Genomic DNA, 18400 nt, shown 5'->3' with positions numbered 1-18400 from the left:
CCTGTCCTGCTTCACTGAGGACATGGAAACTGGCCCGGGGCTGGCAAGATGGCTCAGTGGCTAAAGGCACAAGCTGGTGGAAGGAGAGAACAGATTCTGGCAAACTGACCTCTAACCTCCGACCCCTGGTATCCACACCCACACCCCAAAAAGACATGTATTTAAAAATATGTCATTAAAAGAACCAAGGAGCTGGGTAACGGCCCTTCGTGTTTGTGAGGGAGGAGCGTTCGTTCTGCAGGGTAAGCAAGCACACTTCCACAGCTTTGCTCTTGCCCTTGTGATCACTGCAGAAGCACACCCACCTCTTACCCCTCAGGGGTAAGCATAACGCAGACTGCGATACTCTCCAGACCACTCTAGGAGCATCCCGACATGGATGCCTGCAGTAAAACCGCATCCTTACATTCACCTTAGCATCGCCAACATTTCTTTCAACACAGGCACGAGTTTTCGCTCATTCTAAGACTTTCTTAGGTGTGTGTGGCTATTCTTTTGGTTTGGTTTGGTTTGGTTTGAGATAGGGTTTCTCTCTGTATCCCTGGCTGCCCTGGAACTTACTCCATAGACCAGTCTGGCTTCGAACTCACAGACTTCTCTGCCTCCCAAGTGCTGGATTAAAGGTGTAGATCACCTTGGCCTGGCAGTGACTGCTTATTTTAAACAGTGTTTTAGATATGATAAACAGAATTATTGTCACTGGAACCAACATTCCCCAATCATTTATCAAGTACCAGATATGTGGCTGGTACTTGATGAATACTAGATATCCTAACCTGGAGACTCAGAGTCACACTTCAGAGGCCTTCACAGAAACAGCCCACACTGGGCAAGGGTATTTGCTTCCTCATGCAGTACAAATGAAAATCAGAGATACACAAAGGCAAAGAACAGAACGTCAGACACGTTTACTCTACCGAGAAACCGTGCAGGTAAAAATAAAGATTCCTGTGTAGCCTAGAGTGTAATTGTTAATTCAATGCCTAGGAGGCACACCGTGGGGTATACTGTGAAGAACTGTCTAGGTTAAGGCTGGCCTTGGTGAATTCTTTTAAGGGGTGGGAAGGTTCATCTTAACCAGGGGCAGGGATCGGGACTGGGAAAACTGGAGGGGGTGAACTGACCACCAGCGTGTGTGATGCTCTCTGACTTACAACACAATGTGACAGCTCCTTCAAGCATCTGTCACTGTGGCTTCCCTGCCATGGCTGGCTTTACCTTGAACTATGAGTCAACATAAGCCCCCCTTTAAGTGCTATGGTCTGAGTGTTTCCTCAAAGCAACAGGAAAAAAAACTACTATGACACGTGGGGCTTCAAAGACAAGAGTCCTGTTGTATAGCAGTTTCCTCAAGACTGAAGTATTCCATCTCCCAGGAAGCTCCTCAAGACAGACGTTACATAACTCAAAACAGCTTCAGGAAGTCCCTGAAACTGACAGGATTCACTGTACCCCTCCCCCCTCCAGAGTAAGTCAAAAAGACAGCCAAGAGTCACTCTCAGCCATATCAGGATGCAATGAATATTCTCAGATCAGACCAGCTTCCTAGAAGAAGCAGAAACCAGCGCAGCTGCCTGGAAGAGGTTTAGATCAACTGAGTCACATAGAAAGGACTGTCTAACCTGTTGAGCTGCCCACAGGCTATGCAGTGTGCTCCAGGTTCCCAGATTTTGTGACAAGCTGTCACCCATGCTGGGGTGGGCTTTGATGATGCAGCTGTCATTGAGTTACTTCTGCTCCTGTCAGTAACCCCCCCACCCATATTCCTGTAAGTAAACCAATAAGACTCACTGGCTCACCAGCTAGACGTCGGTGGTACCCGTACTTTGGTCTATCATGGGGTCCTTTTTTAAGGTCAGGTGTTTGTGTTCTATTTCCTGAGGAAAGGTCTTGTCTCACAATACCAGCCAATGAAAACAACAATCACACCTCATAAAAAGAGCATCATGCCTCTGGTTGGGGGCGGGAGGGGATGGGTGTGGAGTACAACGACAACGTTCCTCACCTCTTTCTTCTCCCCTGTCTGCTCAGCAATCAGCTGGTCAAACACAGCACCAAACTCTTCGTGGATCTTCTGCATCTCATTGATGTGACTGGCGACCTTGTTCATAGTCTTGATGGCCACTAGAAGAACACAGGCATTGAGAAGGAGCCGTGCAGAGGCTAGGCTGGGACAGGTGCGGCCGGGGTGTGTGTGTGTGTGTGTGTGTGTGTGTGCGTGCGCACGCGCGCATGTGTTTGCACACACACATGTGCATCTCTGTGCATGCACGTGCGTGCGTACCCCGCACGCGTACGTGTCTGTGTGTAACGCACGCTCACCGTCCAGGTGGTAGTGCTCCTCGCTCTCTGCATCTGTCAGCGCGAACAGCTCCCTGAGGAGAAGCGGGTACTTGAGGACTCTCTGGATGGGCTTGATGAGGTAAGACTCTAGCGTGGAGGAGTGCTGCTGCCTCGGGTTCTGGGCATCCAGGAACGCCTTGAAGGCCGTGTCCGTCTTGGCTGGAAGAGACAGAACACAAGCCATCACACTCCATCTAATTTCAAGGTTCTTTTTATAGGACTGGGCACAGCAGGCTCTGGGGAGCCGGAGAGGTCTCTGCCGAGGCACACGCGGGATGGGCCTGTCGGTCACATGTGATTGATGGGGGCAAAGAGTAATTACAGGATTTTGTTCACCCTCCTCATACTGAGCATGTCTTCCCGTTCTGACATTTGACTCTTGGGGAGACGGCTCTTCGAAGGCCTAGCCAGCTCCTGGAGATAGCGCATGATTTGCCTGAAAGAATCAATTCAGAGAGCATCTCTCCCACACCTGTCTGTTCTCAGAGTCGCTGAGGCTCCAGGTCCCCAACCCCTACCCTCATCACCACTAGGACAGACATCACACCACTCAGTGTCTGTCACAGCCCAGAGCCCACTGGAGCTACTCAAGCTGGAATGCAATTACTCGGTGTCCTAAACAATGCCAGTGCTTCCCCAAGGGACACTGCATGGCTGCCTCCTCCTCCTGGGACCTGGGACTGACAAACTGCTGATATCCTCTGATCTACCAGCCTCACCACACCTGAATAATCTCCCAGCACCTCAGCTGCAACCTCCTCCGGGTTCCCAAGCTTCTTAACACTTCACTGCTGGGAGGAATTGAAAAGCGGGCAGGAAAAACAAACAAATAAAAACAACATTAAAAAAAAACCTAAAACAGGAACAGAAAGAGCATCCATACCTCCTTGAGTGGAGTGAGGCAGGACCCTCAGGGCGGTCTGATATCAGCTCTGCAGCCTACCAGCCCAGCTGAGCTCAGAGCTCTGGCAAGCACCTTTCGCCCAGTCTCACTTTCATCTGTGTCCCAGCTGGGATGTCAGGTGCCCCGGGGGAGCCATGGAGAGAGAGGGGTACCTACTAGGGTGATGGGGAAATAGCTAATGGCTTCCAGGTGCAGGGGAGGCAAACTACACAGAAAGGGAGGGACAGTTTGTAACTTCACAGTGGACATCAACAATGTCTGGGCTGGTGAACGCATGACTGTGCTGGCAGGGTGGCTGCCCCACTGTAGGCCTGACAGGTGATGGGTCAGGTGATGGGTGAGTCCCTCCTCCACACACACCCTTCATGTTTCTTCTGCTCATTTACTTTTGAGTGGTGGCCTTTGGACAGATCAGTACACAAGAATCATCCCTGCCAGAGCAAACTCCTTCTTCATACTCAGGACCTGAGTGTTCACCAGGATTATGTTCATCAGAAGTTAGATACAGCCCTCTGTGGTCCCAGATTCCTCAGAATACCACCACCCAGTCTGTCAGAGGAACCTGATGGTTCTTCAGTAAATGAGCAGTTTCCTAAAGGCAGTGGTTATTCGTGCATTTTTTTAAAAATCAATTCCTGCCCCTGGTTAGTTACATAAGACTCCAGATACAATGTAAGGGCATCAGGAAAGGGTACCTTCTGCCTTTGATCAGTCCTAGGAAAAGGAGCCCACAAGGCCACAACTCCTGAGCCCTCTGAAATCCTATTAGGCAGAATCAAGAGTGCCCTATGCCTCTGATCCCAGCACTCAGGAGGCAGGGGCAGGCGAGCCTCTGTGAGTTCATGGTCAGCCTGGTCTACATGATAAGCTCCAGGTAGATGGGGCTAAAGAAGGAGACCCTGCCTCAAAAGGAGAAGAGGAAATAGAGATAAAAAACAAAGGGGGGAACGGAGCAGGGGAGCAGATTCTGCAGGTTCAGATCATGACTCTCCTTTCAAAAAACTCTGAAGGAAAACGACAGCGTGATACTGGCCTACACATGCTAGGGACGCTGGGCTAGGTCCAGCGCTGTCCCACAGAGAAAGCTGGCTTCTAATAGCTGATTATGAAAGACAGCCTTGGAATCTCCTCCCTGAAAAGCATACCCTGGCTCTCAAGTGCAACCGTGTAGCTGTTGGCCACTAAGTCATGAACTGCATTTCCCATGAGGGAGGAGTGGGCTTGAACTTCCCCTGAACACGTGCAGTCCTCCCATCCTCCCCGGCTGTCTGCTAAGAATGATAAGTAGAAACAAGCTCTGGGTCTTAAAGAACCCACAGCTCAACTGACAACTAGAGAAATGTAGGTCGTGCCTACTGTTTTATGGGACAGTTGGGAGTGATGGTATGTTTTCCAGATGTGAGAAAATATTAGCAAATTGAGAAAAAAAATCCACATAGGCAAAATTTAATCTAACTTAATGATTTTAAAAGTACTAACTGCTTGAAAAATGATAATGCACGTATAACTTCACTACAAAGCAAAAACTCCAATACTGGCTATTCTGGCATTCTGATAATGAATAGCCATCAATAAAGGTTTTAACACACACACACACACACACACACACACACACACGCACACAGCCAACATAGCGCTGTGAAAATGGATTAAAATCAGACCGCATGACTGGGAAATTCCAAGAACCCCGCCGCACAGACCAGCACTCCCAGCATGCCTCACACTGTCTGGGGCACGGTCTTTTGTCACCCGGAGACCTGCATTATTTTAGCATTTCCTAAAATTATGTTAAATGAAGTGAAGCTGGTTCTCTTGGGTAGCAAGCATAAACACGACACGTGGAAATCATTCATCCAGACACTTGATGAGCAGATGCTTTCTTGGCAGCCACGGGGCAATGTTGAGGTAAAGTACCCTCATTTCCAGAGGTCATTTGCTGTCACGCCTTGGACTGATTCCACCCTCCAAAGCTCTTCCTCTGTCTGCAGCACAGGATGATACACATGTGGTAAGCTTTACACTGATTTGTGAAAACCTTTGAATAAACTGGATTTAAAAAAAAAAAAAAAAAGGCCAGGTCTAGCCAGATAGCCCATGATGGTCTTGAACTCAACCCACCATTGTCTCAGTTTGCTGCGTGCTGGAGTTACAGATGTGTGCTGTCACTAGGAACCAGACACAGGTTTTAAAATGGATATGCAGGAACTACACAAAGCCATGCAGTAGGCTGTGTTGTTTATATATGCATACATGATGATTGGTGGGAGCGATCAGAATACCCATCAGAAACACTCTCATCGCTATGTGTTGGTAACACTGCTTCTTCTAACTAGTGCTACCCACCACCGCTCTGTCACATGCTTTGATTTTCTCCTGCAGGCGCTGGGGCTTGACCCCAAAGCTTTCTGTGCACGGGGTGAGCGCTCTACCTGATGGTTGTGCTAGATCCTCTCTGTGCACTCAGACCGCATGTGTCCCTCCTGTTTATCTTCCCACTAACCACCCATCCTCTTCCTACGAACCCACCCTTCTCGCCCCTGGTGACTGCCGAGCCTCTCTTAGCTCTGAGAGATCAGCCTTCGAGTGTCGCCGGCCACCACACAATGATCTGTGGAGGCTGTACGATGTTTCTATTTTTTCAAAACCTCCAAGGGAAGTGTCTGGGCTGGGATGCAGCTCAGGGGCAGTGTTTGTCTTGCACGCATAATGCATTCAAGGTTTGATTCTCAAGGAGAGGGGATGGGGAAGGAGAAAATAGAGGGGGTAGAAAGGAGAAAGAGTGGGGAGAAGGGAAAAGAAGGGAGAGGAGGAGAGGGGGGAGGAAGTGGAGAGGGCAGTAAGAGAACTCCCCCAACATAAAAACTCTACTTTGGACTGTGTGAAAATGACTGCAGTAGCCGGGCGGTGGTGGCACACGCCTATAATCCCAGCACTCTGGGAGGCAGAGGCAGTTAGATTTCTGAGTTCGAGGCCAGCCTGGTCTATAGAGTGAGTTCCAGAACAGCCAGGGTTATGCAGAGAAACCCTATGTCGAAAAAACCAAATCCAAAAAAAAAAAAAAAAAAAAAAGGATGACTTCAGTAAGAGTAATTTCACTAATAACTGAAATCCTTCAGCAGTGCCGACGGCTGCTGGCACACATGAAAACAAGCACAGCAAAGGCGACCTTCCGGAACAGAGAGTTCGTGAAGCACAGTGGGTTGTCACAGAAATGAATGAGAAGGAAGGGTAAAAGGAGTCAGTACATCACTGCAGGAAAGCCTGCTGAACCAGGCCCAAGATGGCTCAGTCAAAGCTTTCAGGGTGAGAAAACTGGTAAATGATGAATTCAAGGCAGTGATACATCTGCCTTCTCAAAACCAGCATCACAACATACGGGGACGTCAGCCTTGCACATCGGTGCCTCTCAAAGCCACCCACCACAGCCACCCATACAAATGTGAACTGGCAACCAACACACGCGTCCACCACCGGACCCTGCCTTACCTTTCACCAGGACCTTGGGGACTTTTGTGTGGCTCGCGCAGAAGGCACTGTAGAGTTTGAAGCGGTCCGCGTAGTACAGGAAGGATCCCCCCAGAGAGAACAGCACTTTCTAGATTAAAGAGAAAAGGTGCAATGGGTTCGTGCCCTCCTCGTTTAGACGAGGCAAGGGCCGGGCGATCACCTCTGCCTCTCTCTGCACCAACCCGGGCCTCAGTGCCTGTCGAAGCCTTTCGCTGTTCACTGATATCCTAAAATTGATTGTGGAAGAAGGATTTTGGTGTAAAATGGGTTCTACTGATGCTGGATTGTATCTTCTCAGTGTTGAATAACCTGTATGAGATGTTTGAATGCTGATGAGAAAGAAAATTATAGACTTTTGGAAAGGCAGAAACATCCTAACTCCCCCCCACCCCCCATGAGCTCCGACTGAACATGGAGAAGAGATTTCAGAGGGAGACTGAAGGGACAAAGCGGAGAAACGCAGGAAAGGCTTAGGCCTCCAAATCAGAAAAGACATTTCCCTGGTTACCACCTCCACTCTCCCCAAAGGCCTCATCTTTTCCCAGGCACTTAGTTTCTTAGTGAGACCCTAAGTAACACCAGCGCAGAAGGCAGGCGCCATCTCTACAGCCTGGACACACTGCCCCAAGGGGATCGCTCTGGGACAGACCTTCCTTGTCAGGACAGATTCACTTGGTGTGTGGCTTTCTAGCCCACCCATTTGACCTACGAACGAAGAGTGAGCCTCAAAAAACCATCTTCCAGAAGGTCCACGAGGGTCTGGCCTTGCTCAGGGAGGGGCTTTCTTCATTTAGGCTTAGGATGAAAACACAGAACTGATGCGATGAGTCAGCAGTTATAACTACCTGCTACGAACCTGGGAACCTTTGTCCCTGGGACCCATGGGAGGGTGGAAGGGGGAGCTGACTGGCCTCCAAATGCTCACCGTGGCACGTGTGTGTGCACACAACAACAACAACAACAACAAATATCTTAAAAAGAATTAAAAGTCAGGGTCCAAGCAAGGGCTTAGGACCTAAGACATGAACGATAACCTGGCCTCCCAGACACGCAGTTTCCCTAACACAGCATGGAGGAAGTTCAGGCAGTCTACTAGTAAAGACAATGTCTACTTTAGACCACACTTAACTGGCATCCACAATAATCAGAGACCTGAAATCTCTTCTCCATGTTCAGCTTTTCCTCTGCTTCTCTAGGGCCATGGCTGCAGGACTATGTAAGAAGTGGCTGTCCGAGTCATGATCACAAACTAAACAGGAAAAGCTGGGAAGGCCAACGAAGCAACACCCCTTGGTTTACAGTAACGGTTACTAAGCGTTTACCATGCAGTAACCAGAGAAAAACAGTGTCTCCGATATGTGGTGCACATGACACGATGGGAGAGACCCCCACCCTGCTCTGCCCAGTGCCCACTGCACTGTAGAGTCCATGAGGAAGGTCCAGTAGGCAGATGTGAATGTGCCTGTTATCAGGAAGCAGGGCTGGCTGCGGGGTGGGCGGCAGTGCCAGGTGGGAGTGGGAAATCACAAGCGACAGGAACTGACTTTCAGAGATGATTATGTCATTGTCCTAACTACAGTGACCGCTTCATGGGCACTTGGAAATGTGTGCGCATGTGTGCGCGTGCATGTGCGTCTCAGATCCTATACTTTAAATATGGGTGGTGCTTTGTCTATGACATCACGGCTGATCCTGGTGTTAAAAGCACAGGAGGTGTGACATGTAAGGCATGTGACATGTAAGGCAGCACACACACCTGTGAGTTTTGCTGATTTGAAATTTGGAACAGGAAATTCCTGCCAGGGAATTTGAACCAGGGGAGAGGAAATGAGCCACACGTGAGTCACCCTTCCTGGGGGACAGTCACAGTTCTCACTAAGACCACGAGGACACTGTGCGTCTGGACAGGGATCAGTATGTCCATCAAAGCTCCCCAGAACAGGATGGGCTCACTTTACTAAGAGACCCGAGGGGCTAGTTTAATGTTGTTACTAGTTAATGTGGCCTTCAGGTCCATGCTGCTTCCGAAGGAGACCGTGGCAGCTAAATAAGCTTAATCAAGTCAACAGCATCAGACAGCTGGGTCTCTCCCCCCACCCCCCCATCCCCACCCCCATCCCCCACCCATCTCCTTCAGAACGTCGCCCCCTGGGAAGTCCTGTGAGGGTCTCAGTCCTGAGAGCACAGGAAGATCAGAACTCTACCTGCAGCCCAGCATTGGGTACTCTTCCCAACCCACAAGACAGGCGACAGCAGCACAGACGGGCAGCTTTAGCAGCTGAGGACAGGCTCACCTTGAATTGGTCAACCTTCTCAAGCTTTTCCAAGTCAGGGACCAGTCTTACTCCATCTTCTAGAGTTTTAAGGAACTCGACTTGAAACTCCACCATTTCGGTTAAATTTCCAAAGAGTACGTCAAGCTAGAAAATGAAAAAGAATTTAGTCTACCCCATATAACAACTCACCAACTGTATTCGGGCCTGACTGCTCGATCTCTGAGTCCTAAGGAGTCTACTATTAGAGAATGGGGCAGTCCCTCTTGTTCAAGTGTACATCAAGACTTACTTAACAAGCTGCATCTGACCGGCTATGACCAAATGGATTCAAGATGTGCCCCACCCCTTAGTGTTCAAAGTGCTCAGTCTCCCATCTTCACCAGCACATCAACAGCAGCGCGCCCCTCACAAGATCAAGACAGCCCCACCATACCTCATCCTGGGTGAGAAAGGTCTCCTTCTGAAGGGGCTTCAGGTATCTCTCCATGAGGCAGTTTAAGTCCTACAAATTGGAAGGACATTTCATTATCTCTGGGATGAAAAGATAAACTGTGTCCGGGAATCAGAGGAGCCAGTGACGAAAGCCCATCACCACAGGAAGAGGCGGGCTCCTTCTATAAGGACCACAGACCCTGCAGGCCCCAGGGCGCTTCTGAAATCAATTCTTAAACTCACGATACACTCTGAGGGCAGGCTAAGCAGCTACATACAAAATGGACATGACTGTGTCCCAATAAAGCTTTATTTGTAAAAACAGGCAAGGCTGGATATGGACTACGGGTCACAATATGCTAGACTTACAATATTTAGCCTTGTTTAGACTGAAATAGAAGCAGTTAAAAATGGATCGCCAGTCCTGGTTGCATAGGTCTGCGATCCTAGTATATGAGAGGCTGAAGCGGAATTATTTTTAATTCAGGGCCAGTTTGGGCTCCAGGGTGAAACCCTGACTTAGAAAAACAAAAAGCAACCAGATGACACTGCTGTTGGCTGCGGTAGGAATAGAACAATTAATAAGACACAGGGAACAGGTGTGACCCTTGCACCTAGACTCACAATATGTGTTGTGTTTAGAAACTTTATGACTGATTACAAAATTTTCTTACCAATTCTCATCAATTAGAATCCTCCATTTTAAAAGCAATTAAATTCAGTTTGCATGTATGTGTGTGTGTGTGCACAGTGCACCTGTGTGTGGGTGTGTGCGTGTGTTATATAGGCGGTGTGTGTGTGCACGGCTGAATACCTAGCATGTGTCTGGAGAGGCCAGACAAAGTTGTCAGGTGACCTCCCAGCACTTCCCACCTGTTCCCTTGAGAAAGGGTCTCTCACTGAACCACTGTCTGAACCATGACTGTCTGAGGCATTACAGACAAGTGCAGCTGTGTGGGTGCCGGGGATTTGAACTCATGTGTTTATGTCCTCAAGTGTTCATACCCACTGAGCCATCTCACCAGGCCCTAAATTCAGATACAGTAGTAGCTTATAATACAGTTAGAAAAGTCAGAAAAATGATTTAATATTCACCAATCAAATAAATATATAAAATAACTAACAATCAATGTTAATCAATATTCAAGATCTCAACATCCATATTTGGACCTTGGTGACTGCAGTGACCTACTTTATTGTTTCCTGAAGAGAAGATAGGTGAGGCCTTGAGGCTGGGGATAGGGATTTGGAGGCTGGGGAGGCTAGGGGGTTGTTTGGAGGCTGGGGAGGCTGTGGGGCTAAGGGGTTTGGAGGCTGGGGAGGCTGGGGGGCTGAGGGGTTTGGAGGCTGGGGAGGCTGGGGGGCTGAGGGGTTTGGAGGCTGGGGAGGCTGGGGGGCTGAGGGGTTTGGAGGCTGGGGAGGCTGGGGGGCTGAGGGGTTTGGAGGCTGAGGAGGCTGGGGGTCTGAGGGGTTTAGAGGCTGGGGAGGCTGTGGGGCTGAGGGGTTTAGAGGCTGAGGAGGCTGGGGGGGCTGAGAGGTTTGGAGGCTGGGGAGGCTGGGGGGCTGAGGGGTTTGGAGACTGAGGAGGCTGGGGGTCTGAGGGGTTTAGAGGCTGGGGAGGCTGGCGGCTGAGGGGTTTGGAGGCTGAGGGCCCTGGAGGCAGACGTACTTTCACATAGGTGCGCTCAGTCTCCAGCAGTTCACAGATCACCTTGCGCAGTTTATCCGCATCCGACAGTTGTCGTGTGGTTGCCAGCTGAGGGCTCGTGGCATCCTGAGGGGACGGGCTCGAGTCAGAGGGGCTCATCTCGTGCAGGCTCCGGCAAAACGCTGCGACCTGTTCAGTGCTCTGTGGGGCACAACAGATAGTGTCACCTCAGCAGGGAGCCTTGCTGGGACCCCCGACCCCCACAAGGCATTTTCAACATAAGGAAATATCACATGTGTTTTTACCGCTCCTGTTCCCCATACTGCTCCACACCTAAGGGCCTTGAGTGCTGCTAACTATACCAGCAAAGGCTAGCAAGTGAGCGTCCATCAGGGACACCAGCCTGAGGTACTTAACACTCACAGGGTGTGAGAAGGCTATACAAGCCCACTGACCAGCTGAAACAAAGGAGGCCCAGAGAGGCTAAGTAACTCATTCAGGGTAGCACAGCTAAGAAGCAGCGGACCTGGAATTTAAACGGCCTAAGCACATCTCAGAGCCTGTGATTTTGAGGGGTACTGGGGTGTGGGGAGGGTATAATGAGAAATGCTACCAGGAATGAACCCAGGTCTCAGAATCAAGTGCTCTGACACCCAGCTACAACCCCAGCCCAAAGTCAGTTTTGAGCCATTCCGTGAGAAACTGACAAAGGGGAAGACAGAGGCAGGGGGTTAATGCCACCCAACACAAAGAACAAGGCTTCTCATTGAGTCGCAGGACTACACTATCCACTTATGTAGCCTGTTGGGAGACAATGTCTGTCTGTAGCCACTAGAAACTCCCACGTGCAGACAGAAGACTGTGTTTTTGTGAGTTCTACTGGTTCCAACTTCCCCGCCGTCCTCTGAACAGAAGGTGAACAACCCTGAGACAGGCCACTGTGGACCTCAGGACAAGACGAGGGGAAAGGCGGAAGAGACTGCCCAAGATGTCCTTCTCCAACTCAAGTCCAGGATTCTCCAGTTCCACCCTCCGGAGTGATGCCAACGGCGGTCTAAGGTGTGAGCTCAGCAGTTTACCCCACTGAAGCCCAGGGCCTCCCCACCATCCCAACAGCACAGCTCAGACCCTAAAAATCAGGACCTAAGGTGGGATGAAGGACCTGGAGTTTGGCTTGGGATGGTTTTTAAAGATAAGGTCTCACTATATAGCCCTGGACCTCACTGTGTAAATCAAGTTGGCCTTGAACTCACAGACATCCAAGCCTGCCTCTGTTTCCAGAGCGCAGAGGTTAAAGGTCTTATGGAACTGACTGCCACAGGCACTGTTTTGGAGCAAGGAACCATGTTAGTCTGTCAAAGGCACATCAATGGCGTTGGGTGGAAACCTCCCACCTGACCTTTCTTTTTAGTCCCTCTATTGTCTATTTCAATCCTAAACACAAAAGTGCATTTTCTCAGAGGTTGGTAGTGTGGATAAAGAATTATTCCTCTATCATCTAGGAAGAACATTCTTTCCTCAAACAAGTAAGGCAGGGATGCTAAGAACTGGTATATTCCACAGGGCAGGACTTAGATAAGGCGACGGGTCATTTGCATATGCAAAGGAGAACACAGAGTTACTCAGAGCCTCCAAAAGGACTCATAAGGGGCAGCGCAGGGCAGAAAAGCCCAGAGCCGGACCTTGCCTCATGCAGCTAGCATTCCACCGCCATGGCTTATTTATGGCTACCTGCTAACTCTGCTAACTGCCAGAAAGAGCGTCGCCTGTCACAGGTACTTCAGTATCTCCCAGGGAACCGTGGGGTTTAGACATGTAACATGCCTTAGGTGACGGAAGGCTCACCCAAATGGGCTGCACTGTATGCTCTGTGAGTTTTATCTCAATACGGTTGCTAAAAAAGGAAAAATGACCTGTTCATCACCAAAGCCTCTTTGGGCAGAAACAGTGGAACTAGTTATGACCCCAAGTTTCACTAACTTGGAGTCATCTTGAGATGTCAAATTGGGCTTTGTCATAAAAATAAAAACAAGAGGACAAATATAGCCATCTTAGCATAATGTTCACGTCCCCTTTTAAGGATCTAATGAAAATTAAGACAGGCAGCGTTTTATAATGTGGCTATGTGGTGATAAAAATCGTGCCCTTCTGGAGAAAATCTCATGTGCAGAAGAAGACAGTAAAAGCTGAGTGAATGCCCAGCCCTACCCGACCACCAACTTCCCTGGGTTGCTCTGATTTCCACCTGGCCAAGGAAGCTAACAGACAAGGGTGCCTGTTTACACCATGCCTCTGTAATTCCATCTGTAACCGCGGCTGGCTGTCCTCACACACGGGTCCCATGACAAACGCGCCCAGCACCACATTCCAATTATCAGTAAAATACCCTTTCCTGTACCTTCAGCACTGAGACAATTACCCAGGCGATTTTGTGTGACACTCCACACAGATCCCTCAACTGCACAAAAGCCAACACTGTAAGAGGTTCTGACATACACTGGCAGCAGAGCCCTCCAAAAGACATAGTCCATCACACTGGGGGTGCCACGGCGCATAGGTGAAATACAGAAGGTGTGGAATGGGATTTTTGAGGTTTTGATTCCTCTGTGGTATCATGAATACCCAAAGACAACCATTTTCCAGAGTGTGTACAAGGGAACTGCCTTGGTCTCTGTGAAGTGGCATCTCAGTCTTGCTGCTCTGGTTCTCCACAACCAGAGGTTTCCCTGGACATTTCCCCTAAGCAGCCTAGCTAGTCTCCTTTCTCATGTGTATGTGTGTGTGTGTACACTTATATATGTATATATACACATACACATATGTGATTTTGATTATACATGCACACACATGTGAAGTGTGATGACCCACCATAAGATGAACCTTATCTTTGGGTCAGTTTCTCAGGTTTTAGTTTTGCATCATCATTGGAAAGCACTACATTTGTCTTGGCTCTTTCAGGGGACACCCTGCTTGCAAGATCAATCGTTATCAAAGCGAGTTATATCCTATATCCTATATTATCAAAGTGAGTTATAACCTTTATTGTCAAAGCAAGTTATTTCCTATATCCTATATTATCAAAGTGAGTTATATCCTATATCCTGTATTATCAAAGTGAGTTATATCCTACATCCTATATTATCAAAGCGAGTTATATCCTATGCACTCATGTTGGTACATGATTTGTGCTCAACAGCTCTGTGTTAGTTGTCACCCATCTCTTAATGCACCTAATTTAACATTAAGCTTCATCAACAGCATGTCTGCATAAAAGGAAACCCTGTACAAACAGGAATTGGTACTGTGCACCCCATGGCTTCGGGCATCCGCTGAGAGTCTCCAGATGTAGCCCCTGAAGATAAGGGAAGCTGCTCCTCAGTTTCTTGGGAGACACCTAAAAGCTCTGTGGGGTTCCCTTTAGAGCGCTCAGCCTAACCACTCCTTCTTTGTTAGTTAGGGCCATTTCTGAGTGTTCTCTGAAGCTGAATGAGGCCCCTCACACCATTCCGTTCACTAACTCAAGGTACACACTTCCGGGTGTATCCTAAGGTACTGACTTAAAGCAAGTGCCCTTCTCCCTGCTGCTAATACATGTTATGTGAAAATGAATAAAACTTTCATAGAATTAATAAGTCAACACATGGAGATACAATGAGTAGGGTGTTTCTGTTTGGAGAGAATTTAAAGGATGTCATAAGATTTGAGAATTTTGGTTGGTTAAAGTATTACCTTCATAATATCCTTTCAAGCAACTATGAAATCTGGTGCTCCTTTGGGATTTCTCTAAGCTACTGGTTTCACATATGGTTGGCCAGTTAAATCACCAGCTCCCTACATCTGCCTTCCACTGTGGCCAGACTTCTAAAGCCAAGGTCAGTGCGAACCCTGTCCGCGTCACCTGCGGAGGTGCAGCACGGAGAGAGGAGGCCCTGCCCATCCACTGCTGGCTACCAGGTGGCTATGGGTCATTCACACCTAGCACTGTACACCCATGTACACACACGTGCCCAGCCAGGCAGCCTGGGTGGGGTGTACCCAACATGCTCCCACTGAGAGCAGCCCTGGCTCAAGGCGCAAGAGGAAGACAGGGCAGGTACCTCCAGTAGGGAGCACAAGACTCTCTCCACTTGAGATTGTCACCAGCCACCCTAGAAACCTAAGAGCAGTACTCACGGGCACTGCAGAGTTTTAAATGGTTGAAGGGGGCAGAGGTGCCCACCCCCAGACAAAACGGAGAATCAGCCAGCAAAGGAGGAGATGGGCCACCTTTACCAAGGCTAGCTAGCATGAGGCCCGGTGTTTATAACACCCAACTCCCCCCACCCCACCAGGCCACCCCCTCACCCCCATCAAGATGAAAAGAAAGAACAACAGAGGAGGTGACAGACTCCTAGGGACAGCACTATCAACGGGAGCCACCCAGATACTTAAGTCTTCCTGTTATGCAACTACTGAAGGCACCGACTGCCTCCAGATGAGCAGCTTCTGAAACTGTTCTGACGCTGACCGATTTAACACTTCCCACAGATTTAAAAAGAGTGAGAGCGGCCTCAAATCTTACAGTCTTTATTTAAGCTTTTTTTTTCCCCTTGGAGGAATGGTGAAGCAAAAAAAAAAAAAAATTCACAATTTTAGAGGGCTTTAGTCATTCATAGTTCCTATAATACTTCACCAGCTTTTGGGGTGGCTTCTAACAAATCTCAAACAAAAAGCAGTTAGGCACGGACCGGGCTGTCAAAGTTTGTTTCGTTAATGACGCTCGGATGTCAGTTTTTGTGAAGCAGGTCCTTGCGGGATCCCACTATGCATTTCCTTTCGGAGCATTACCTACCATTTACTGCCGGAGCTGAGCTTCCAAAGTGGGTCAGCTAAAGCTAAACTATCCTTACCCACTGCAAGTCAGCATAACAAAGGCACAAAGCACCCTAGGGGGCAAAGCACAGTCCCAGCTGCAGGCTGAACACTGCTTTACCAGTCCCTAGACAGAGATGGGGGCAAGCATAGCGAATCGGTCACAAAATACGTTCAAAATCTCAACATCCAAAAGAAAAGGGGGAAAACATCAGTAATAGTTCGGAAGATAAAAAAATTAAAAAGCCACAGCCTTCTACTGCCTAAATCTAAGAAAAAACGAGATTATAAAGACCCAATAAAAATTCAACTGCTTGCAAACTACTGACCGGACCCCATCCTACAAAACCCACTGCAATATATGTTCTTCGTTAACAAGGGTGTCCCGAGGGGAAAGGGGAGGAAACGCAGAGGCACGGGACACGCACAAGTGCCATTAGTTGAGCCTAGAAGCAAGTCTTCCCCAAAGCAGCCCGAGGGGCAGAAAGAAACAGCAAGGCGCTCGCTCACCAGATGAAGTGTGCGGTAGATAGAGTCGCTAGCCCTGTCGGTCTCGACCCTGGGCTTGCGTCTGATCCTCCACAGTGAAGACATCCTCAGGGAGATAGTCTCATGGTAATTCCTCCTAGCACCTTGTAAGGACGTTCAGAAAGGAAGCCGAAGTTTCTTAAAATACTCAGAAAGCCCGGGCTGCTTCCCAGCTCTCTGAGAGCGCTCTCTCACCAGGATGTCCCATGCTGGCTCTCCCGAGCAGACCTAGGGCCACATCGCAATGCAGAACTCGCAGAGGCCACAACCCCGAGAGCGGCGCCGCTTCCCCGCTCCAGGAGGCTGTCAAAAGCTACATCTTGGATAAGAACTCATGCTTTGATGATTTTATCTGGCTTAACAACAAAAGTTCCACAGAGAGAGAGAGAGGAGAGAGAGAGAGGAGAGAGAGAGAGAGGAGAGAGAGAGAGAGAGAGAGAGAGAGAGAGAGAGAGAGAGAGAGACGCGAAGCAGGCAAGAAAACAAAGCCCAGAGTGGGATGCGAGGGCTCTGCCCTGCAGCCAGTGGGATCAGCTGATTGGCCAGTATCTCGAATGGCACAGGAATATTAAAAGTGCCCAGCTACAACTTCGAGGCTCCCCCACCACACAGATGAGGGTGCACCCTGCCACATTTTACACTGGTGCTTAATTACAAAAGCAGATGCTTCCCAGGCGATTACAACATTCGTGAAAAGGGAGAGAGAAGTGGTAGTGAATGGGAAGATCAGAGAAAATGATTCGAATACATTTTCTAACTGGAAAATTCAGAAAAGTCAAAGCCACCAGGGAGCCAGGAAGGCAGGACATTGGGCTCCTCTGGGCTCAGTTAACTAGCATCTCATTCCACAAGCGAGAGTTTTCAAGGAGACCTGAGGCTGTCCCCAAGCCACCAGAGGAAGGAGGCAGTGACAAAGAGAGAGGTGACCAGACTCCCCTGCCTTGTGACAACCCCACCCGCCGCTGTGACATTCCTGAATCATCTTCAGAGCACAAGCTCAGCTCCAAAAGGCCAGGCACCGCTAAACTGCATCTAAAAGGCAGAGAACATCAACAGCTTCCCCCTCCAGCCGGCTCACTTGGAAGGAACCACAAAAATGAAAATAAAAAAAGAAGACAATTATGGGGTCTCCAGCCTCACGTTTCCCACCAGAATAAAAACTGGTAACACAGCAGGCCATGGAGGCACACACATTTAATCCTAGAAGGCTGGCTGATCTCTGTGAGTTCGAGGCCAGTGTGGGCATGTCAACATAGTGAACTCTAGGCAGGGCCAGAGCTTTATATAGTGACACTCTGTCTTTAAAATCGAAACAAGGAGGAAAAGTAATTTATTGTTATTCTGTTGGGGACAGGCATGTTTGAGTGCGGGGCATGCTATGGCCCCTGTGTGGAGGTCAGAGGACAATTCGCAGGATCATGTGGGTCCCAGGGATGGAAATCAGGTAGTCAGGTTTGGGGACGGGTTCCTTAACCTGCTGAGCCACTTCGCCACCCAGTTTCTATTTATTTACTAGGTAGCTTGATAAATGTGCATGCATTCAGCCACGGCTTAATCTTCCCTTCCGGGTTACAGCAGCACACAACTTCAAAGTGAATGAATTCACACACCAATATAATCAATGCAACCAAAGCATTTAACCTTAATCAAGAGGCACTTTAAGAAGATTAAGCATTAGGAAAACGGCTGAATGGTTCATGGCTGTGTATCTAATTGGCCTCTAGCCCCACTAATAAATTAGTTCCCTCTTTCATGAAGCCCGGTATTTAACACCAGCACAAAACATTCTGGCTACAGATAATTTAAATGGAGGCATCAATAAGGCAAGGCCTGGAGAAAGACTGGTTTATTTTAATTTTTATTTTTTGCTTCTAATACCACAGAACCGCATGTGTTTCTCTCCTCTGTAAA

General features: G+C 48.8%; 1 protein-coding gene across 15 annotated transcripts in view; it reads right to left on the bottom strand.

The window, feature by feature from the left end:
* Tiam1 (TIAM Rac1 associated GEF 1) overlaps positions 1–18400 on the bottom strand; it is a 344338-nt gene that overhangs the window by 17997 nt on the left and 307941 nt on the right. For all 15 annotated transcript variants that reach the window (XM_052157908.1, XM_052157899.1, XM_052157895.1 and 12 more), the window contains 6 exons: positions 11132–11311; positions 9464–9532; positions 9049–9174; positions 6734–6842; positions 2323–2502; positions 2006–2124 (listed from right to left, as the gene is read on the bottom strand). In XM_052157908.1, coding sequence (XP_052013868.1) covers positions 2006–2124; positions 2323–2502; positions 6734–6842; positions 9049–9174; positions 9464–9532; positions 11132–11311 — 783 coding nt within the window. The remainder of the gene's footprint in view (positions 1–2005; positions 2125–2322; positions 2503–6733; positions 6843–9048; positions 9175–9463; positions 9533–11131; positions 11312–18400) is intronic.

Source organism: Apodemus sylvaticus, chromosome 15 (assembly GCF_947179515.1).
Source record: "Apodemus sylvaticus chromosome 15, mApoSyl1.1, whole genome shotgun sequence".
In the NCBI taxonomy this organism is placed as follows: Eukaryota; Metazoa; Chordata; class Mammalia; order Rodentia; family Muridae; genus Apodemus; species Apodemus sylvaticus.
The sequence above is the reverse complement of the archived record's forward strand: the minus strand, read 5'-3'. Positions and strand labels throughout refer to the sequence as shown.